This window comes from Rhincodon typus, chromosome 18 (genome assembly GCF_021869965.1).
Source record: "Rhincodon typus isolate 14 chromosome 18, sRhiTyp1.1, whole genome shotgun sequence".
Taxonomy (NCBI): domain Eukaryota; kingdom Metazoa; phylum Chordata; class Chondrichthyes; order Orectolobiformes; family Rhincodontidae; genus Rhincodon; species Rhincodon typus.
In genome coordinates this window covers 26,596,605-26,620,077 of record NC_063349.1, presented here as the reverse complement: position 1 = coordinate 26,620,077, position 23,473 = coordinate 26,596,605, and the positions used below count along the sequence as shown (strand labels likewise).

At 39.1% G+C, this 23,473-nt stretch overlaps 1 protein-coding gene across 1 annotated transcript in view; it reads left to right on the top strand.

Annotated features, from left to right (window-relative positions):
- kcnq1.2 (potassium voltage-gated channel, KQT-like subfamily, member 1.2) overlaps positions 1-23,473 on the top strand; it is a 337,327-nt gene that overhangs the window by 153,140 nt on the left and 160,714 nt on the right. Inside the window, exons 15-16 of the mRNA XM_048607651.1 lie at positions 3,689-3,700; positions 4,324-4,392. Coding sequence (XP_048463608.1) covers positions 3,689-3,700; positions 4,324-4,392 — 81 coding nt within the window. The remainder of the gene's footprint in view (positions 1-3,688; positions 3,701-4,323; positions 4,393-23,473) is intronic.

Sequence of the window (23,473 nt, the reverse complement as noted above, 5' to 3'; positions counted from 1 at the left end):
CAGGTTCAAAGTGCATGGCTGGAGACTCCATCCAGGACAGTTTCTTTCCATGGGTTCACACTCAAGAAGCTGGTCTGACATCTACGGCAGTGACTGTGGGTACAGGTGCACACCAAGGCTGTCGGGGCAGGTGACATCATTTCACTGACCTTCTGCTCAAAACGAGCGTAGGATGCATTGAACTCATCAGGGAGGGATGCATTGTTGTCATTGATTCTACTCGACTTTGCTTTGTAACCCACTGAGATTGACAGTAGGTTTGCTGGCAGGCTTCATAATAACATTTTATTGTGCGTTTCCATCAGTGTTCCTCTGTAGACTAGCATATTGTGCTCCTGTATCCTGTGCGCTGAGTCTGTAGGGTTCCAGAAGATGTTCTCTCTCTCTCTCTTAGTGATGTTCAGTAAAGCCTGTTAATGCTCAGTGACCTGAGCTTACACTTGATCTAAGTACAGATGGCAATGGTGACCATAGCCACAGAATTGGAGACATATGTGAAGGAGCACTTGAAGTGAAGCAGAATAATGCTGCACGTAAAAAAAAAGGTCAGCAATCTATCCAGCTACAGAAGTGGGGGGAAAGATTTGAAGAGCAGCCCATCTGCATCACAGTGCTTAGTGAGTGAACAAGTTCAGGGCTCACCTAGGCACCAGGCAGTGGAGAGGGAATGCTGACAGAAAGCTTACAAAGCACAGGGCTGCCAAAAAAATCAGTTCACTACTATGAGTAAAACATTACAGTAGATTTAGCTATTTACAGAAATCAGGAAGAAAAGAAGGTTTTCCAGCAGAAAATATGCGAAAAAAAACAGGATGCCATTATGGGGCTGCACTGGAGGATGCTGAACTCCGGCAGTATTACAGAGGGTCACAAGTGCTGAGAGAAATCATTTTGGAGCTGCATTAGCAGTGCAGAAAATGAAAAACAGACCACCATAGTTTGCAAATCTCCAGGCATCTCTCTGGAGTTTGACGGGTGAGAGAGATTATTCTGTGGTAAGGGCAGCAGCACCACAGGGAATTGGAAAGACATTGGCATCCTGAAATGTATTCTTTTGTCAGCTGTACACCTACATCTGTTAGAGATGAACAGGACCTTGGCAAAGTTGCAAACAGCTCAGCTGAACGCAAAGGACATGCCAGCGTTGAGACTTAATGCAGTAAACAGTCACAAATGGTAGACAGTCTGACAATTTAAGGGCTGGCAGCTGCAATGAAGCTTATGGTAGTTCAATCAACATTTACTGAAGCCAGAGAACTGGCCACAATATCTGAGAAGTCTGTTTCAGACAAAACTTTTAGCTTGACCACCATCCACGAACTAGCCAATGGTACAGTAAATGGGAAGAACCCTCATTCAAAGTCTGTTGCTTATAATGATTAGATTACATGGTCAATGGAGCCCCCTCCTCAGCCAAAACATTGCCCAAGTTTAACGGTTCAGTCTTTGCCTACCGCAAAGGGATTATGTGTGAATGTCCCTGAGGAGCTCTTGGGATCAGCCGTTTACACTTACTTGAGTGGATAGTCTAGGGTACTTTCAGACAGCAAAACTCCTTTCTGATAGCTTCGTAATTTGCAACATCAAGCTATGTAAATGTCCAGCCATTTTGAGAGCTGTTGTCTTGGTCATTTAAAATACTGCTGTCAGTTTTTTTAAAAAGATATCCTGTAGTTCAATCCAGTTTATAAGTAAGGTCATTTTTGTTGTGAAACATGGTTTTATAGTAGGATTCAGACAAGCCAAAGAAAGAAGAGTTAGTGTTGAACCAAGTGAAAGTAAGAGAAGGATTGGAATTGGAAGCAAATTGATGGAATTTTACATTTCAGGGCAATTATAGGAAATAGCACTGAAACAGGAGTCAATGTATGAGATGAAGTAGTGGGGGAGGTTGAGTTAAACTGTAACGAAGAATGTTCCATATTTCCCACAAAAGGCAGGACCCGTACAAATAGCCAGAGGAACATATTTGATTTGAAGGGTAAGGGAGTGTGTGGAGATGAAAGAGAAGTTCTTATGTCATAAGTTTGGCCAGGTGGAGGAGGAACGTGCTGGATGTAGACCAGTTAGGTCTCAGCTCAAGGAAGAATTGGGAGATGGAGATGTAGAAGACTTGGCTGGTCAAGGTGAAGAGAACATGGTTAAGCCCAGAAAATTAGAAAGGGCTGAAGTGATGAATTGAAAGAGCAAGGATGTAGGTGAAAAGAGACTGGACAAGGTGGTTTAAAGGAAGGAGAATAGAGTTTAAAAGAAACAAGTTTAGTTGGGCACATTTTGGCAGAAATGAAGTGTCTACTGGGGCAGACGCTGTTTGTTAGTTTTGGAATCTGAGAGTTTGAAACCCAGCTGGTTCACTCATGTCTTTTATAGATAGAAATCTGCTGTCCTTCCATGGCCAGGCCTACCTGCAATTCCAGGCCCACAAAATGTGGTTTACTGTTAACTGCTCTCACAATGCACTTCTTTAAGAGCTGTAAGCTAACTTTAAGTGATGCTGGCAAGTTATGATTTTCAACATTGTTGACATGTGCTCCCAATGGATGACACAGTTAGTGCTGGCTGCACACAGCAATCATGGAGATAAGCAGGCAGCACAAAGTTGGCATGTTGCCTGCATTCCATTTAATGGGCTTGGGTTAATCTGGTATGTTGTTCGGAGGCTATCCTATTTATTCCCATAAATTGCTATCCAATTTTTCTGAAGACATCTGTAACTGAAATCTGCCATATTTTGTATTTCATAGTAAAATATATTGTAAAACAACAGAGTGTTCGCAAGAGTAACCTTTTGAGTTAAATGTTTATTTCGAAATGAGTGTTTTAAATGTGTCAGTCGTTTTACTTTGAATAGAGGTTTTTAACATCCATTTGCAAATAAAAGGTTTCAACACTCATTTTGTTTTCCAATGAGTTTCCCAGGTCATTCTTAATGAATACTATGGAATCTCATTGACCATCTCATTTACATACAATGATGTTGTGATAAGTATTTACACTTTCTGTGAACACTGAACACAATAACGTTGGCAAACACAGGAATTATTTATTCAAATTTGCTGCGACAGTTGACTAAATAAGACAATCAATGCTTTTTACTAATGTCATATTTTTGATGTTAAGACCATGAATAAAATTAATACGTTTAATATTTATTTGTGGCAAATTTCAACAATAAAATCTATTTGTCTGACAGATTTATAAATCATGAGGCTTTTTTAAGTTATAGAGTATGCATGAAGTGATAGTGTAGTTAATTGCAGTTCTGCTTCCAAAATGATGCTTATGCCTGTAAATTTTCTTAGATTCAATGACAAGTGCAGAAGGGTATGCAAGAAATAGCACCAGGCATCCCTAAAAATAAGGTGTCAATTTGCTGAAGCCTTAACACAGGACTACTTGCATGCCAAATAGCAGAAGCAGCATTTTTATTTTTTTCGTTTTTCTCTTTTAAGGTCATATAGGAAGTGAGTGATGTATTTTAAGACTTCATGTTTTTAATGCGTCGGAAATTTAAATGAAGTGACTGACAAAGAGATGCCTTTTGCTTGACTGGGAGAAAGTTGAAATCTTTGTGTTTTTACTATTTATGGTCTGTTGTAAGTTCGCCAGTACACAGATAATTCATATTTTACAAAAAAATAATTTAAATGGGATTTTCTCTATTTTGTTTTTCATTGTTTGCTAACAGAAATTCCAGCAGGTAAGTGCCCATTAGCCCTTGATAATTTCTAATTAAAAAAAAATGATTTGAGCCTTCCATGTTTTGTCTGAGCAATGTAATTTATGGAATTCAATTTTACTAATCTTTATCTGATGAGCCCTGAATGCATCACATTGATTCACTAAGTCATTGAACCATATAAACTTAAGGAATAATTAAGGTTTAGATTCTTGGTATCTCAGTTGGTAGTATGTATTAAGTTTTATCAACAATCTATTAAATATATTGCCATCAGTATTTTGGTTTTAAACTTACCTAGATGAACTTATATTTGTATTTGTTTCTAAGTAAGATAGTTGATCAGCTGTTGCTTCACCTGTTGCAGAAATAGGACAGAATTGATTCAGTGATTATTTTGTTAAAACTTGTCAGACTACCCATATGTAACGATTCTGTGCATAAATTGAATAAACATAATACCGAATAAATTTTTCAATATAGATTTACCAACTATCAATGTTTCATTTTTTTCATTGTTTCCCAGCAGCCAATTCTTCACAATGCTTATTGTCATTGCCAGTGTCACAGGTGATATGTTTGTCTTGTACCCCAAATGTGAACTAAAGCATTTGTAAAATAGGACAAACATTTTTCTCTTACAGTTGCTTGACAAGTCCTTTGTATGTAAGGGTCTTGGAATCACAGGCAACAAGGCAACTCAATTCAACAAGGTATTTACTGATATTTGTATTGTTACCAACTTTGCGGTCCTATCAAATGCTAATATGTCTTTCTAATTTTCTTTTTGATTTTTTTTCCTTCTGTTTTGTACTTCCTTACATGATTCTAGAAACTTTTAACAGCGAAGCAAAACTCTAATTACCCACAGCTCTTCATTATGTAAATAGGAATCTAAAACATTATACTGCACTCCACTTTCATAAATTTAGGCCGATGGTTAAGTTCATAAAGTCTGATTTTCTCAAAGTTGTATTCCATTTAGTTTTTTGTAAATTTCAATAGTTGTCCCAACTTAATTGTTACTGGGAATAAATGAAATAAGCTAGTCCTTAAATGCATGTAACTAGTTAAAATTTGAGTATTTATGAATGGAGGCCAACTGTGGGTTTATTTTGGGTATGTTATAAAATGTAGCAGTTATATTTGTATATAATATACATATTTGTGTGCCTCACTACAGACAATATTTGTTTTGCTGTATACTGTTATTGGACACAAGTGTCTCTAAAACTTCAAGATTAATTTGACTTAATATTTCATAAAGGCATCATCCCATGTATATTTTGAGTAGGATTTAAATTTTCTGGTGTTTGGCTGTACAAGTTTGCATCTAAATAACGAATCTTCTTTTTTGGAGATACTTGAATTTCAAAGGGCTTCATCATCTTGATTGGTTGTGCAGAATAAAGCAAATAAACATGAATGAAAGGGAAAACATGAAATTTTTACATTGGACTTAAACAGACGAAGGTACCACATTTCAAGTCACCCCATTCAATGGACTAAAACCACAGTTTCGTTAGCCTAGCCCTTTCTGTGGTTGGGCCTTGTTAAAATCTTATCAGTCTTGGAGCACAGCTATTTGTTATGTGGGTAAGTCAGCGGTTTCTGTGTTCAGCTGAGGCGGTAATTTATGTTTCAGGGTAAGGTCAGTTAATCACAGGAAGGTGGCAGAGTACAGAGTGGCAGTTAGTGAGAAAATTATTCTGGAATCAGGGAAGCATTTCATTAATGTTGAAATATATTTGAAAGAAACCTCCTGGAACATTTTCCAAGTAGCCTCCACTGTACTCTTTAAGTATCAAGTTTGACTGCTCCACACTAAGTTCCACAGTGTGTGACACACACAATGGTGCATTGCAGCATTAAAATTTCGCCTGGATCCATGTCACAAACCATGTTTGCATAAATTAATGAGATCACCATCTGTGCTGTAGGGAAACACTGGATGCCAATGTCCTGGTCAGTTCCTAAATTGGCGCATATCGAACATTGACAGGAATGGGGTATTATGTGTTGGTTGCTACTTAAAGATTGGCGTAGTAATGAGATAAAATTGGTTCTTTAAGTGTTTACCACAGATGTGTGCAGAAAATCTTGTAATGGCAGGTTGCATTTTACAGATGGTTACATTACTTGCCCTCCCGGAAGCAACATGCGTCCTGAATAGACTGACTTTAAGCCTGCCCCCAGCAATAACACTTTCAGAGATGGCTAAACAGGCTGATGGTTGAACTGGCTCTCAATGCACAAAAAGTCTCACCTTCAGGAGCTGCTGGCCAATCATCCCAGAATTGCCAGAACTCTGGGTTAGCACTATTGAGGAAGTTGAAAAGGACTTGGAAGTTGAAAGAAAAGGGTTGACATCTTGAGTCACAGCACTCACAGGTTAAAGATAAAGTTGTCATAGTCTTACTGGACCATAGGACTGCTTTCTCATTGAAGAAATGACTGGTAGTAATTTAACCTAGTATCATCATATCTCAAGTGAGAGAGATTGAGAAGGAGAGTACTACATGCTAACCTCAGCTGGTGTGAGAATTGAACCCATGCTGTTGGCATTATTCAGCATTGTAAGTGAGCTCTCCAGCGAACAGAGCTTATGGACCTACACCTCCTAATTTAATGTGCTTCCTCTCTTTCCCACCTTTTCAAATAAGTATATCATTTTAGACATATTTAAGAAGCAAAAAACATCTATTTCTAGCTTGCAATTCTGAATTGGTGTGTTTACAAACAGATCAATTGGATAGTAAACCGAGTATAATTTAATTAGCGAATCAACTGTGTATTTGAAAGCTTGCAGTGCTGTGATTTTGTTTATAGTTGTGATCCCATTTTCCTTCTTCATGCCCATGCTTAAATTTATTATATGTAAAGAATTAGGTTTGTACACAACAGAAAAAATGCTGCATCCATGATGTGAATCCATATTTGTAGTGTACCATTTAGGCAAAGAAGAAATTAACAGAAAGGCTGAGTGCAACTTAGTTGAGTACGTTAACCACCTGCCTTTTCATTGTTGCTTTTAATGGTTGAATAGATTAGTGTAACAGTTTCATATTTTGATTTCCATTGAATTGTAGATTTTTTTGCAGTATACATCACCTATTACAGGGGAGAGGACAATCACAACAAAACCCTTCATAGTTTTCTTTAATCTCTTATACTCTGTAAGACATAAGGAGTTAAGGGAGTCGGGACGGGTTCCCTGGCAAAGACCCTTCAATATCTTTAGATCAGCTTTAGTACTACAATCTACATGAGTGCTGTTTCACTTAAGGTAGTTTCAGTCTTGTGCTTGAAATATATAAAAATGGGAAATTATTTCTAATTGTGGAAATGAATTAATGGTTGTACACAGGCTCTTTAATTGACCATAATGAAGTAGCTCATTTTGATTTGAAATTTTTGGTTCCCTTTCCCTAACGTCTTTTCGAAAGTCAAAGTTATAAATAAGTTAAAGTTAAGGGCATGGTAGCGACTTGATTACAAAGCAGGGACTTGTGAAGATAAATTGAAAAGCAATAGAGAATCATTAGGCAAAGCAAAGGGGATTTTAAAGTGGTACTTGAAATTACTTCATGACAATCAAAAGTTGTTGTGATGATGTGATGCGGTGTGCTTTAAGGCTTGGAGGGTCACTAATAAAATGAAGCACTGGAGATTTGTTACACTCATTGCTAAGTTGATACAAATCTGCAAAAAATATTCTAACATATTATTTTAAAAAATAATCCTTGAAAATATGGTTTTCCAGAAATTATATTCCTGGGTCTGGTGCAATCATCTGTTATCACTTATAAAGTCTCATTGCACTGTTGTCAACAACTGATGCGTACTAAGCAATTATGAGCGAATTCTACCGTTTGACATAACATTATATTGAACTGACACAGAATCCAACAGACCATAGCAAAAACTCATCTGCATGGAGTTTGGATAATCTGGTGCAGGGTGCTGCATAGACTGAAAGGTTGACATAAATAGTTTGATAAAGGAAATTTTTGGTTAATAACAGGGCAAGCATGAATCATACGTTGAATTCCTGAAAGCTGTATTACACAACAAGGGTATGGACAATCTCAATAATCTTTAACAAAACAGCCTTTAAGGCAGTGAGGAGCCCTAACTGCACTTCGATTGCTATTCTTAAAAATACAAACCTACTAAACTTAGAAAATACTATCGATTCTCAGTAGCTATTCAGATGCTTTGATAATCAACAAGGAATAGGATGAATATTCCTCTTACATGGTACTTGTGAGGCTGATGGGCAAATCATAGATTTTTTTTCCAGCTTTCATAAAAGCTTTTGATTATCACCTCTTGTAAACTCATGAAGAATTAGGAAGCTACTTCAGTGTATTATCGTCTCTCCTACATTATCAAGGATGTATCCTTAATTCTCAGAAGAGGACTTAGATGCAGTTAAATAAAAACTGAAAGAACTGTGGATGTTGTAAATTGGAAGCAAACAGAAATTGCTGGAAAAGCTCAGCAGGTCCGACAGCATCTGTGAAGAGAAATCAGAGTTAACGTTTCAGGTCCGGTGACCCTTACTCAGAACGGGCAATTCTGAGGAAGGGTCACCGGACCCAAAACATGAACTCTGAGTTCTCTTCACCGATGCTGCCTGACTGCTGAGCTTTTCCATTAATTTCGTGTTTGTTTCTTACTTAGATTAAGTTGTTAATTAACTCTGTTTAATGTTTTCGTAATAATATTTTGGTTGTCATTGAAAGAAACAAAGCTCAAAGTACTTTTTCCAAGTAAGAAAGATTTCGTTTTCCTTTTCGTGGTTGATATTATATTGTATGAATATATTTAGGAATCAAGTACAGTCAGTTCATTTGTAACCAGTGGGATATTGCACAGGATGTAACTAATAACAATAGTCAGCCTCTGTGTGACTCAAGGGAACTTTTAAAGGTATTGTTGAGAAGATACCAGGGTTTATGTCACAAATGCTGTATTGGTATTGGTGCATCTTTATGAATGCCACCTTCATCCTAAGCTTGGCACCATCTAGGACAAATCAACCTGCTTGATTGGCACCATGTCCACAAGCATCCACTCCCTTCATCATTGATGCTCAGTAGCAGCAGTGTGCACTATCTACAAGATGCACTGCAGAAATTCACCAAGGATCCTCAGACAGCACCTTCCAAACGCATGACCACTTCCACCTAGAAGGACAAAGGGAGCAGATATATAGGAACACACCACATTCAAATTCCCCTCCCAAGGTAGTCATGAACACAAACAGAAGTTGCTGGAAAAGCTCAGCAGGTCTGGTAGCATCTGTGAAGAAAAATCAGAGTTAACGTTTCGGGTCTGGTGACCCTTCCTCAGAACTGATGGTAGCTGGGAAAATAGTGGTTTATATGCAGATGATTGAGATGGGGAGGGGGTAAGGAGTAAATGATAGGTGGGGATACAGCCCAAAGAGAGAGAAGAGCAGCTGGATAGACAAAGGAGTTGATAATGATCTGGCTAGGAGGGCAAATAGCTGTTAATGGAGACTGTTAGTGACTAATAATAGGTAGTAGGTAATGGCAGACTATGTGGTAATAAGCCCTGGTCTGTGGGGGAGAGGGCTAGGACATGGGAGATTTTAGGCCCTAAAAGTATTGAACTCAATAGTGAGTTTTTTTTTAAGTTCATTTGTGGGATGTGGGCGTCGCTGGCTGGCCAACATTTCTTGCCCATCCCTAGTTGCCCTTGAGATGGTGGTGGTGAGCTGCCTTCTTGAATCGCTGCAGTCCTCCTGCTGTGGGTTGAGCCAAAATGCTGTTAGTGGGGGACTGCCAGGATTTTGACCCAGCTAGAGTGAAGGAACGGCAATATATTTCCAAGTCAGGATGGTGAGTGACTTGAAGGGGAATTTGGAGGTGGTGGTGTTCCCATATGTCTGCTGCCCTTGTCCTTCTAGGTGAAAGTGGTCGTGGGTTTGGAAGGTGCTGTCTGAGGATCTTTGGTGAATTTCTGCAGTGCATCTTGTAGGTAGTACACACTGCTACTACTGAGCGTCAGTGGTGGAGGGAGTGGATGCTTGTGGATGTAGTGCCAGTCAAGTGGGCTGCTTTGTCCTGGATGGTGTCAAGCTTCTTGAGTGTTGTTTGGGCTGCACTCATCCAGGTAATTGGGGAGTATTCCATCACACTCCTAACTTGTGCCTTGTAGATGGTGGACAGGCTTTGAGGAGTCAGGAGGTGAGTTACTTGCTGCAGTATTCCTAGCTTCAGACTTGCTCTGGTAGCCACTGTGTTTATGTGGTGAGTCCAGTTGAGTTTCTGGTCAATGATAACACCCAGGATGTTGATAGTGGGGGCTTCAGTGATGGTAACACTATTGAATGTTAAGGGACAGTGGTTAGATTGTCTCTTATTGGTGATGGTCATAGCCTGGCATTTGTGTGGCGTGAATATCACTTGCCACTTGTCAGCCTAAGCCTGGATATTGTCCAGATCTTGTTGCATTTGAATATCGACTGCTTCAATATCTGAGAAGTCACGAATGGTGCTGAACATTGTTCAATTATCAAAAAACATCCCCACCGATGGTTCAAAGGGCACACGTGAGCTGGATTTTAAAATAGAGGCATAGAGTACAAAACCAAGGAAGTTAGGATGAACACTTAAACTTTGATATCATAAGATATTGGACCAAGAGTTGACTAGTTGGTTTGTAGGGCCTGTCTGCTATTTGATAAACACATGTCTAACCTGCTTGTGGGCTTCACTTCACTTTCAGTTTCATAATGCTTGTAACAGTCCAGCATCTGGAGATACTCGGTTGTAATACATGAGCCTTTGTTTGAGTAAAGAAACTTTGTGCTTTGAACACCCGTATGATTCTTACCAAAACCCATTTTATTTATTTGCACGCTAAAATATATGTATGTCCTTGCAAAGTAAATTTCTTTGGTAAACAAAGTTCACCATCTTTGGAAAGTTGCGTAACGTACTTTTCTTAAAATGTTAATATTGGTTTTAAAAAGTAAACTTGAATTAACAAATTCAACAGTGTCTTTGTTGGGCAACTCTGATCTCAGGTAAATTGAGTCCCTGGAGGAAAGGTGGTTCATCACTTGTTGTGGAGGCATCAGTGGTTAGCTGAATGGACCACAACATGGAAAAGAGGCAACATGACAAATACTGTACCATGAAAGCAGAAATAAACATGGCTATACCCATGCTGGAATAAACTTCAGAGTGATTTCTGACTCTAAATTAGATTAAATCAGTTCCATCCAGATATTTTCTTGCTGTGTTAATATTAACCATATTAACTAATTAATGGCTTTTGTAAGGACAGATGAACTTGGTCAATAAGCCCTGATCCATTCTATAGACTGTTAATGAAGAAACATGAATCTAGTTGATGATTTGAAAAGTCAGAAATTAAGTTTGCAATCTGAAATTTGATTTTGGAAAATGCCAACGTGCAAGATTTTTGCAGGTGTTTTGCCAAGTTTGTTTGATTTGACAGTGGCTGTCTGCAGACTTTATTTTGCGAATGTTAACTTGTATCATTTTGTAACAACTTTTTCTTGAAACTATGCACAAACATAAACAAATTGGTACTAGCTCATGGAAAAAAAATGCATACATGAAAAAGCACATCTTTAGACATGACAAGCTCTCACTGTCGATAATTCATGTGTTCCAATGTTCCATCAAAACATTACTATGTCCTAACGTTTTTATGATTTTTTAACATCTTCAGATTAAACAATCTAAAGAAGTACAAGATATTGTTGGGCACAATCTGACAATTGTAGTTGGATAGTACATCTTACAAATCTAAACAGTATCATTTATTAAGCTTTTTTTCCATTTTTCTTACTCAACATACGCACTCATTTGTTTTCATTTATAGGTATTTGGTACTGTTTATTCACATTTATGAGAACTATCACTACTAGTGTGTATGCACCTGGTTAGCAGAAAATATGGGCTTTGCAAAAATCAAAACATAACACCCCTATTAAATCCTGATTCAGGAACTGGACAGCACTTACTGAACAATCCTGAAGATGTGAATAGCTACGTTAACAATCAATTTAAAATAATCAGTCAGGCCTTTGATGTGACTCATTTACGCTTGCTAGATGCAACAAACTTGTTCACTGCAAACAAAGTAATTATGTTCAAGGCTTACACTTTGCTGAATTATCCAAAAATGTTGCTTTCTCCATGACCCAGCCCTGGCCAATCATAGTTGGGCTGCCAATCAATCAGCACCCCTTTTCTCTTATAGCTTAAGTTGTTGTACTCATTCAAAGTTTGCCATTCTTGTGTTTATTTTGATAAACAAGTTAAAATGCTTCAGTAAAATGTCTTGCTTTTCAGCCATATTCAGGAATCAATGCTAATATTACATGGGTTTATGGAAGTTTCCTAGCAGTATGACTGGGTATAATGGTAGTCTTAAAATGTGTCTACGAATCAAACAAGACACTTGTATAAATAAATGACTACTTCCAGGTCCTGCTCTGTGTGTAACAGGTACTTCAGTAAAGCAACATTGCTTGCACCTGAATAAATTATTACCTTATTAATCGCTCTGCTAGATTGATGTGGGCATAATCTTTCATTCATTCTTATAAAATGTTTAAGTTAGAAAAAAATTGATTCAGGTGCAAGAGCCATGAGTGATCTGTAGAATGTTCTGTCCTTAAAAAAACATCAGCATATATAGTTTGCCAAGAGCTGCGAATAGAATCAAAAACACATGAATGTCTCCTAACCTTTTAAACTTAGCAGCACACTTTAAATCTACTGCTGGGAAAACCATTTTATTTCTAGTTAGATAAAGTCTGTCTTGTATATATTTTAAAAATGTATCAACTAATGAAAAATCAGGACGAATTTTATATTGACTACTTCGTAATACATAAATTATCAAGATGCAAGGAATTTTGAGATTTTGTCAATCACTTTTACTTAAACTGATTGCAAAGTGAAGTGGTGTAACCAGTTTAACACCCTCGCAGAACTGTCTGCTGGATTTAAAATAATCAGTGAGATATCTGTATCTTTGGACCATTTGATGAGAAATAAAAATTTCAACCAATCTCAATCCAATTGTCATATTTACACATGTCTGCATAGCAGACAATAGTACCCATACATATTTATGCAAAATTATCTTTTAATTTATTACATTCTTTTGCCTTTGTTTGGATCTTTTTCTGCTGACCACATACTCAGGCAGTTTGAAATTGGGCCAATTAGTAACTGCACTGGATTACATGTATATATTTCAGATACACAGTCCGAACACTACATATGTTTATGCAAGTATTTTACATTTATTACATCCATAAGCTGCCCACTAAAATCAGTAATTGTGTTTTGCTGGAAAGAAACTAAGCAAACTATACAGATAGCTGATGGAGAACTACATCATTGAACTTTTCAGCACTGTCCAATGTAAAAGTGATAAAAGGCTTATGACTGCTAGAATGATGACTGTGAAAGGAAATCATCAAATGAGTGTGATGTCAGATGCCAGTACTACATGCAACATCATGAGCTTCACAGATCTGCTTGTAGAAGGCACAATGGCAAGCACTGCTACCTCACAGTGCCAGAACCTGGGTTTGATTCCAGCCTCAGGTGACTGTCTGTGTGGAGTTTGCAGGTTCCCAGTGTTTCTGCGTGCGTTTCCTCCAGGTGCTTGGATTTCCTGCCACAGTCCAAAGATGTGTAGGTTAGGTGGATTGGCCATGCTAAATTGCCCACAGTGTCCAGGGCTGTGCAGGCTAGATGGATTAGCCAAGGGAAATTCAGGGTTACAGGGATAGGGTAGAGGTGCAGGTCTGGGTAGGATGCTGTTCAGAGGGTCGTGTGGACCTGAATGGCTTGCTTCTGCACTGTAGGGATTCTATGAAGACGCTCAAGATAATGAGTTGGTAGAGTTTAGCCTTTAATATTTTCTAATCAATCTGTTCAAAGATGCAATTACACACCTCTGAAGCAGGTGGGACTTGCACTACTGCAACCACAAGAGACTACCCCGGATCATGACCATATGATGAGGTTATGCTTATTCTGAGAGGGAAAATGAAGTTAAGAAGCTAATGCAATGGGAAGAAAAAGATCTGCAGTTCTTATAGTAGGTATTAAGCAAAATTCCCTTTTTTCATCTGAAGCAAGTTGAAAGCTCAGACTGGGAACTGTTGGCTTACCAGCAGAGAACTGCAGTGTTACAAAAGGTGCTGGGCCATTGGTTGCTGAACAGTTGCTAAAAAAAATTAAAGATGTTTTTGTGGGTCTTGAATGTTTTCCTGGTGAATATTATTTCAGAGTAGATGGGAGTATGACATCAACTCAACATCTGCTAAGGAGAGTTCCAACTTCCGTCCAATCCAATCTAAAAGACAGGTTGGAGGATCTGGAAAAGAAGGGAGTAATCAAGAAAGTGATAATCCCGGCAGACTGGATTAGGAGCATGCTAATAGTGAGAAACCTGGAAAACTGAGAGAATGCATGAACAGGTCCAGAGGATCTCAATAAAGCTTCAAAGAGAACTCGCTACCCCCATCCTAATGATTAAAGAAATGTTGCTGGAATGTGCTGTGGCAAAGATCTTTACTGTCCTAGATGTGAAGGATGGATACTGGGAAGTGAAGCTGGACAAAAGTTTAATTTTCTGACTACATTCTAGAGAGGTATTGATGGTTACACATTCCAATTGGTAATTCCACTGCTCTGGAAAATATCAACACAGACAGCATGAGATAGTCAGTTATCCTCCTGGAATGGAAGTGGTATGCCAACAGTTCCTCGTCCGAGCTTTCAACTTGCTTCAGATGAAAAGAGGGAATTTTGCTTAATGCCTACTATAAGAACTGCAGATCTTTTTCTTCCTATTGCATTGGGCTCTTAACTTCATTTTGTGGATGATACATTGCACACTGGTGATTTAGTCATATGACCTCTGGTGTAATAATTGCATTCAGTTTAGATAGAGAAGCAATTAAAGCTTGCACATGGAACATTGGCTTTTCCTTTGATTTAATTGAATAATGAAGGTTTCCGTTACTGATTTAAAATAACATAAACTAATGAGTGTGGGGGTAATTTCAATCACAGAAAACATGTGGTTTGGTTTTGGGTGGGATGCTGACATTTAAAAAAATTTCAAACCCAACACCAATCGACCTCCAACAGATCCACTTCCAGTTTTAACAGAGATGTAATGGGGAAGGGAAACCAAAGTGCTTCCTTGTGATAAATTGACCATTAAATGACAATAATGAGGCTACATAGTTCATATTTAATCTATGTTTCATGTTCATCCCAGCAGCTGAAGGGAGATGAGGATTGTTTTATGGCAAAGAAGTATGTTTTCATCGATGCTTTTGGGCCAGGAGGAGCTTTCTTCCTCCTAATAAGCTTACGTGCTTTCCTATCCACCAATGGACTGTTCCTTCTCACTGATCCAAAGATCCCATTGCTGTTGGACCTCTGGGAATTGGAGATCACACTTTTCCATGTCCCAAGGGATCAATGACCACTTTTCTGCAACTGAGGTATGGACACAGTCAAGACCTCCACAATTATGTGGAAAAACTGAACATAACTCTTCTCTCGCCCCACTTGCCAAACCTCCCTCAGTCAAGATCAGGCCCTGATGTCTGTAACCTCAACTCTGAAATGAAGCTTTTAGTGGATGGATCAGATTGAATCAAATTGATCTCAAAATCAAAACTGAATCAAACTCTGGTGGTCAGTGCTGTTTCTACATAGTTCACCTACGAACCAAGCAGAAACTTACTGGACTAAAAATGGGGTCATGTCCGTTAGCATATGTTGGAATCACATGATTATCCTGTGCCTATTGAAAGTGATGCAGACAGAATCCAAACTACATTCTACCCCTTCATCTCCATCATGTGGTGTAGCTTGCAATAAACCTGCTGCTTTACTCAACTGCATTGGAGGCTTTAATGTCATCATTGCTTTAACTGGCACTACCATTCTCACCCAGTTCTGATGCTGTAGGTGCAGCTCAAGGAGATGACACTATTTAGTGATCAGCTCTTTAGTGAAACTTAGCCATCACAGACACTGTAGGTTGAAGGGAGAAGTGCTCTTTGAAGTCCATTGGTGAGAAAGGCATTTTCTCCCATCTGTGACTATGCTTACAATAACATTGTTAACAGTGCCTCCATGAACCCTGCATTGGCAAAAGAATGTCAAATGCATGATAATTTCTTCAAATAGTGCTTGCAGAGTGTCCATTATGTAGATGAAAGTATATCTGGCTGTGCACGTTTAAGAGAGGGCATTAACAGGACCTACAAAGTCCACTTTACATATCAGGTGCTAATGCAGCATTCAGTGCTGACTGACATCACTCTGCTCACACTGCATGCTTCCTTCCATGTTTATGCTACATCTGTACTATCCTCCTCCCGAACAGAGTGATCAGTGCAGGAAATCTTCGGGAGCAAATTCCATCACTGCAATCCCAGCAGTGACCATCCTTCCAGGTAGTGCTACCAGGACAAGAGAACTGATGGCTGTTTGACTGACCAGATTTTGGGAGGAAGGCCCTCATGATGGTTAATGACACAGGAACTGCTTGAACTATTATTTATTTTCACCGTTCATATAATGTATGATCACACAGTAAGAATCTATAGATCATAGTTCAGGCTATCTTTTTATTTCTAGTGGGTGTTTGCCTAAACTCTGAGTGACACATAAACACCTTCAATCATCAATTCATGGAGTATTAACCAGGAACTTCAGTATCTGGTCATTTATTGCATGGTCAATAAACCATGATTATACTAATAATTTACTAAGTTTCAGGATTTTAAAAAAAAATTGATTAGAACTCTGCAGTTAACTGCCGCAGTTAAAAGGGAGAATAAATGTTAAATCAATGAGGACCAGGCTGGAAAAAGGTGCAGTTACAGCTAGAAAACAGTGTTGGCAGATGTCCCATTCTCACTTTCAAAGCTTTGACTGTTCTGGAATCTGTGATCCACGGGAAATAAACAAGGCAGAAGAAGATACAGCTGTTTTTTTTTCTTGTAACAGCTTGCTTTAGCCTCCATGCCAAATACAAGACTAAAAACTAAAAGACCTGTGGATGCTGTAAGTCAGGAACAAAAACAAAATTGCTGGAAAAGCTCAGCAGGTCTGGCAGCATCTGTGAAGAAAAAAATCAAAGTTAACATTTTGGGTCCACTGAAATTTCCTCAACTTTTTTTTACGGATGCACGTGGACAGGGATTGGACCAGGGGGAAAAGACTGAATCAAGGTAAGAAGAGATGAGCGGGCTGAAACAATGCCTACACAGTCCTCTTTCTGGATTTTTGGAAGAAGGTAGAAGCAAGCTGTACAGGGCTGGGGGACTATCAGCCTGGAAGCAGTGGCAGTGGGGGGGAAGTCACCAGATGAAATGAGATCAGTTACTGTAGTTGATACAATGGCCTGATGTATCATGCTGGGGTCATTGTCCAGGGGAAGATAGGAGGAGGTATCCAAGAGCTGGCGCTCAGCCTCTGCAATGTAGAGGTCAGTACGCCAGACTACAACAACAGCACCCTTATCGGCAGGTTTAATAACAGAGTCAGGGTTGGATCTGAGTGCACGGAGTGCAGTCAGTTCAGAGGGAAATAGATTGGATTTGGTGAGGGGGGAGAGAATTTGAGGTGACCAATATCATGTCGACAGTTCTCAATGAACAGATTGAGTGCAGATAAAGGCCAGAGGGAGGGGTCCAGATGGAGGCAGAGTGTTGGCATTGGGCGAAGGGGTCTGTGGGATGGAGAGAGGACTCTTGCCCAAAGAAATGAGCACAGAGGCAAAGACGGCTGAACAAGAATTCGACGTCCTGTCGTTCCCAAAATTTGTTAAGGTGGGGACATAGAGGAATAAAGCTGAGGCCTTTGCTGAGTACAGAACATTCAGCATCGGAGAGCAGAAGGTTAGGAGGGATGATGAATACCCAACAGGACATGGGATTGGGGGAGGGATTACAGTCAGAGAGAAGGGGAGGAGAGGAAAGTTCCAGAGGACTGTGGGTATATCTGAGTTGTTGCACCTTGTGGGCCTTGATGCCTGAAAGGAAAAGAAAAAGTTTCTTGTTAGCATGGCAAATGATCTGGAGGATGAAGTGGAACTGCACAGCGGTGCAGGTCTGAGCCAGCATATTGCAATGCTGTTGGAGAGAAATGTTGAGAGTGTGCATGTGGCACTGCATGGCACTGAGTGTGGATCCCGGGATGCGGCGAGAGCAGCTGTCTGTGGAACTTTGAATGTCCCAGAGATATCTGTTTTCCTGGGAGGATTCAAAACATGAGGGATGAAACTTCAGTTGGAATCCACGTGGGGTGAGCCTGAGCCTGAAGCAGTCACTGAGGAATGTGATATGGCTGTGGAAAAGAGTTTTAGTAAATACTTAGTCAAACACCAGAAGTGATGGTGAGATTAATGTCAGTGGATAAGAAGAAAGATTGGAATGGAAATCCCACTGGAGAGAGGAGCAGAACTTCTTCAAGGTGGGCATGCCTAGAAGAGATGTGGCAGTGAGTTAAATACTAAATAAAAACTGAAAGAACTGCAGATACTGCAAATCAGGAACAAAAACAGAAGTTGCTGTAAAAGTTCAGCAGATTTGGCAGCATCTGTGAAGAAAAAATCAGAGTTAACGTCTCAGGTCCTGTGACCCTTCCTCAGAACTGCAGTGTTGAAGTGTTCTGTTTTAAGTGATATCCCTAACATGTTTATACCATTTCAAAAATTTGTATTATTGTTAAAGTAAATGTTCCAATTTGTTCCAGCAATTAAGAAAGCTAATAGAATGTCATCATTTTTTTGCAAGATGAATTGTATACAGAAGTTCTGAGGTTATGCTTCAGTTAAACAGCACTTGTGACCTCATCTCTGTAGTTGTGTGTAAATATTGGTCACTTTATTCAGAACTGGGGAAGGGTCACTGGACCGGAAATGTTAACTCTGACTTTTTCTTCACAGATGCTGCCAGACCTGCTGAGCTTTTACAGCAACTTCTGTTTTTGTTCTAAATATAAGACTGCCTGTATTGACCTATTTTAGGTCAAATTGCTCCAAAATGTACTGATATGTATAGGAGCAGTCTTGAATGTTATATTTTAAGTTTAATTAAATCAGTTGTGGAATAAGAATGAGTAACATTTACCATGAGATACAGATTTACTGTTGCGACATTAATATTCTTGAGTCGTATTTACACTATCAATGACAGAAGTAGTGAAGCCTTTTGACTGTAGTGTTGAAATGTTCTGTTTTAAGTGGTGTCCCTAACATGTTTATTCCTTTTTTTAAAAGTTGTATCATGTTAAAATAGATGCTCCAATTTGTTCCAGCAATAAGAAAGCTAATAGAATGTCATCGTTTTTTTTGCAAGAGGAATTGAATACAGAAGTTCTGAGGTTATGCTTCAGTTCAACAAAGCACTTGTGACATCACCTCTACAGTTGTGTGTACAATATTGGTCACTTTCGTCAAGGAAGGATGCAGATGCATTGGAAATTATTCTGAGACGGTTTCCAGAGGGTTTCTCTGGAATGGGTGGTTGTCTTATGAGGAAAGGTTGAAGAGATAAGGCTCATACCCATTGGAGTTTTGAAGAGCAAGAGATTACTTGATTGAAACATAATAAGTCCCTTTCTTTTATTATTCATTCATGGGATGTTTTCTTTTCTGGCTAAGCTAGCATTTATTGCCCATCATTAATTGCCCAGAGGGCTGTAAAGAGTCAGCTACGTGGCTGCAGGTCTGTAGTTTCCACTTATCTAAGTGAATGCAGCTCTCATAAACTCAGCCCTTGAGAGTTTATCAGACTAGTGCATTTACAGACATAAATCAATTGACCCAGTTTCTTAAATTATGGCGCATTACTTTGAGGTAAACCAAAAGTGTGTGTAAAATTAATTAAAGTCACATTAGCCATATTGTGTCCAGTAGGCTAAAATATGTAATGTGTCCATGATACTGTATATGGTTTGTTACTGATCTCATCTGTGCTGTCAACAAGTGAATAGTAATAACAACTTGCCTGCAAAATCGAACACGTCCCCAGAGTAAGATTTTCCATCAGTTGTATACATTTAACTGTGTCATTTTAGATGCAAAGATATTAATGGTACATTTTAAAAGTTTTAAAATATAATTCTTGTTTCAAATAACCAAGATAATGAATAATGTACTCCAATATAAATTGAAACTTGTTTCTAGTAATAAGTAAAATTCAGTAATTTCCTACATTACAATAGTGACTACACTTTAAAGGTATGTCATTTGCTGTAGATATCTTGCATTCATGAAAGGCACAATATAAATGTGATTTTTATTAAGCTTTAAAATTGGTCAATACAGAGATGATGATTTGATACTGTGGTTACTTTTTTTTGTGAGGACCATATTTCTACCTTTTTAAATCATACTTAGCAAGTTACCAATTTTACATATATGAAAGAACTTTTACTTAAATTTAAAATTTGATTTAAAAAAATGCTTTAACAGATTACGCAATTGTATTGCGTCATGACAGATTTTGTGTTCAGTGGTATAAAAATGGGCTGAGCACATCTCCTTATGGACAAACTTTTGTGCCCACAGTAACTTTAACATAGAAAATGTTCCAAACGCATTTTACAGAAAAGCAAAACTAAAATGAATGCTCATCTAAAGAAGGAAATATTGCAAACAATGACAAATAAATTTAAGAAGGATCTGAAAGATAGAGAAGGAGTTGAGGTGGAGTGATTTCCTGAAGAAGTTTCAGACAGTAGAGTTTATATGGCAGGGAATGATGGAGAAGAGAGTACAAGCAATGCACAAAAGACCAAAGTCAAAGAACAGAAGCTACAGTTTTGGTTGTAGTACTAAAGGAGATTACAGAAATTGGGAGGGATGAGGCAATGCATGGGTTTAAAAGTAAGGATGAGAATTTTATATTTTTAACATTGGGACTCCAGAATCAGTGAAAATGGGAAAAGTGGTGACAAATGATACTTATGTGGCATAGAACACAAGCAACACAGTTTTTTTAGACATTGATAGTTAGAGTGTTTAGGCTTGAAAGCTGACCTGTAGACAACTGGGTTGATTTCTAACCGCTGGCTGTCCCTTTCTTGCATGTGAAATAAATGAAGTTGAAAATTAGACACTCAGCTCAGATGATTCACTTGAATAATCTTGAAGTGAGCCTATTAATTGATTTTTAAAAAAAAACCCTGTAGTTTTTGGCAAATTAGGATCCTGTAAAAGCTGCTGTGGTTACAACTCAGGCTATAGTAATCTTCACTGACTCCAAAGATGTGCCCGTCACCCTACCCTGGACCATGGGGTTGGGAGATTTGCGTGTACTCATTGAATGGCTGTGCCATTTTGGCACTACTTGGATGCCCACTCGATGGTGTAAGAAGTATAATGCTACAACCCTCACTCTGTATATTGTTAAATTAAAAAGCAGGTTATTAACTACATGAACTGAATTCTGAAACTTCATAGAAAGTACATCAGATAATGACTATAGGTAGAACTCAACATGAACATTGCAGAGCCCAGTGGTAGAAGTGGATGGCAGTGCAGTTTCCAGCAGAAGTGGCAAGAGAACCATGATCATGTAAAAACTGAAAGAACTGTAGATACTGTAAACCAGAAACAAAAAAAAAAGAAATTGCTGGAAAAGCTCAGCAGGTCTGACAACCTCAGGAGAGCAATCAGAGTTAGTGTTTTAGGTCAAGTGACCCTTCCTCAGAGCTCAACATCATGATCATATGATGTTTAGCCAATTAATAATCCACATATGCATGGCCCACCTAGTCTTGTTGGAAGCAGGCTGGAGAGCAGAAAACATGTCACATGGTACACTGCTATTCTTAAACAGTAGCCTGACTTGTCTGCTGTAATTGGTGTCTGGTGTTTTGTAGTTGGCAACCAGTTCAAATCCACATCACTGTGGATAAAAGTATTAGCCTTCAGCAAGACATTATAAGCTTTGAAAAATCAAGTGAGTGTCCTCCGCTGTGCAGTGCACAAATCAGAGCCATCAGTACCTTAAGTCTCAGAAGAAGAGCCTAGGAGAAGGCAAAAAAGGAGGAGGAGGCTTGGCAATAGCAAAAGTCTCCAAGAGAATTTAGCCCATGATTCATTAATGTCACTCTGCAGGTTCTCCTGAGGGCAGCTGAGGAATGGAAAGGGATCTTGTTCTATGCAGATGGCAAGAGAAGACTAACCAAGGAAGCCCAAACAGAGATTGCTGCAGAGGTCAGCTGTGGTGGAATCTTACAACGTGACTGGGTCCAATGTCACAAATGGGTCTGCAACTTTCAGCAATCTGCAAGAGCGAGTCTGAACGTGATTGTCATGACATGATGGATGTCAAAGGTGGGTGGGATCAAATGGGAGAGAGAAAAAAAAACACAGAAGATTGGGCCTCTGGAAGAATGCTGTGTATATTTCACGCCTTTTCCTGTCAATGACTGATACTCCCAGGAGCTTTGAATGGATATGTGTGAGACAGATTCTAGAGAACCCATCGTCATCATGAGGGATGCTAGACAGGGTGGGGGAGAACTTAAAAATGTCTGGTGACTGCAGTGTTACTCTGCCAGCAGGAGAAAAGGGCCCACAGCACCTGGGAAAGGATGAAAACTGATGAGGTGTGACACATCTCAAGATAGTAGAAATGGAACTGACCAGGAACCAGGGAGACCATTCTATTGCAGATGGAGTCAGTCATGGGCAGTGGCAGTGAGAAGCACTTGAAAATGTTTATGGCCTGCAAAGGCAGACCACAAACAAATATTTGAGAGGATTAATTGCAAACTTCAGTTAATTGCCTTTCTTACTTCATGTAGGTCTCAGCAATGTCACGAAGGTTTCAGTCCATTGTTAGCATCAGAGGTTCAAACCTGCACTCATGCTCTGGGGTGGAGAATATTGACGCCTTAAAGGATGCAACATCACATTATTTGACCACGTGATTCATTAGTGTGATTGCATTCACCTTGATAGGAATGAAAAAGCATCTTACAGATCCAGGCACTGTCATTATGTGCTCACTTTGGACATGATCTGTCGCTATACCCAGAGTACATTTCCCTTTCCTCTCCAGGCTTATCTCATGAGGTCTTGAAAGGCACATTTGTGCAATCTATGACTTTGTCTACTTAGGGGAAGCCTGCAATGGCTCAAAGTCGACAGACCTCTCTGTCTGGCCTTTCAGCTTTGTATGGAAAAGCAGAAACTCTCCATCCGTTTTAAACAGTGTGTTCATGACTTACTTGGTGTATCGCTGTTGGCTGCCTAAGATATCCTAAACATGTCTCCAGTGAATCCTCTAAAAGATCTGCATGTATAAAAATTTAACATGGCAATGATCTTTAATATGATTGGCATAGTGTTCCAACCCTGACCTGTTGGGCACATGTCAGTCTGCAGGTCAGTGTCTGAATCCCAAGAATGGTGCCAACTTCAGATCTTGTCACTTGGATAACTGTATGAGAACTCTGTCTAAAAAAAAAAGGACAGTCCATCATCTGGTCCTCTCCTGGATCAACTCCTGACGGTATCCTGCTGGATCATGGCTAGCTGTGGGCTCAACTTGTTGATGCTCGTACTGCTCTGGGTCTTCAGCCACTGTTCCCTGGATCTCCTTACTCTGCTTTTGAATCTCAAGATTCCCTCATTGCTGAGCTTTCTTTGGTGAGCGCTTCCCCTACAGTGCTTAGCTGTCAATGCCAGCTAGAAGGAAACATTAAATTGCATTCA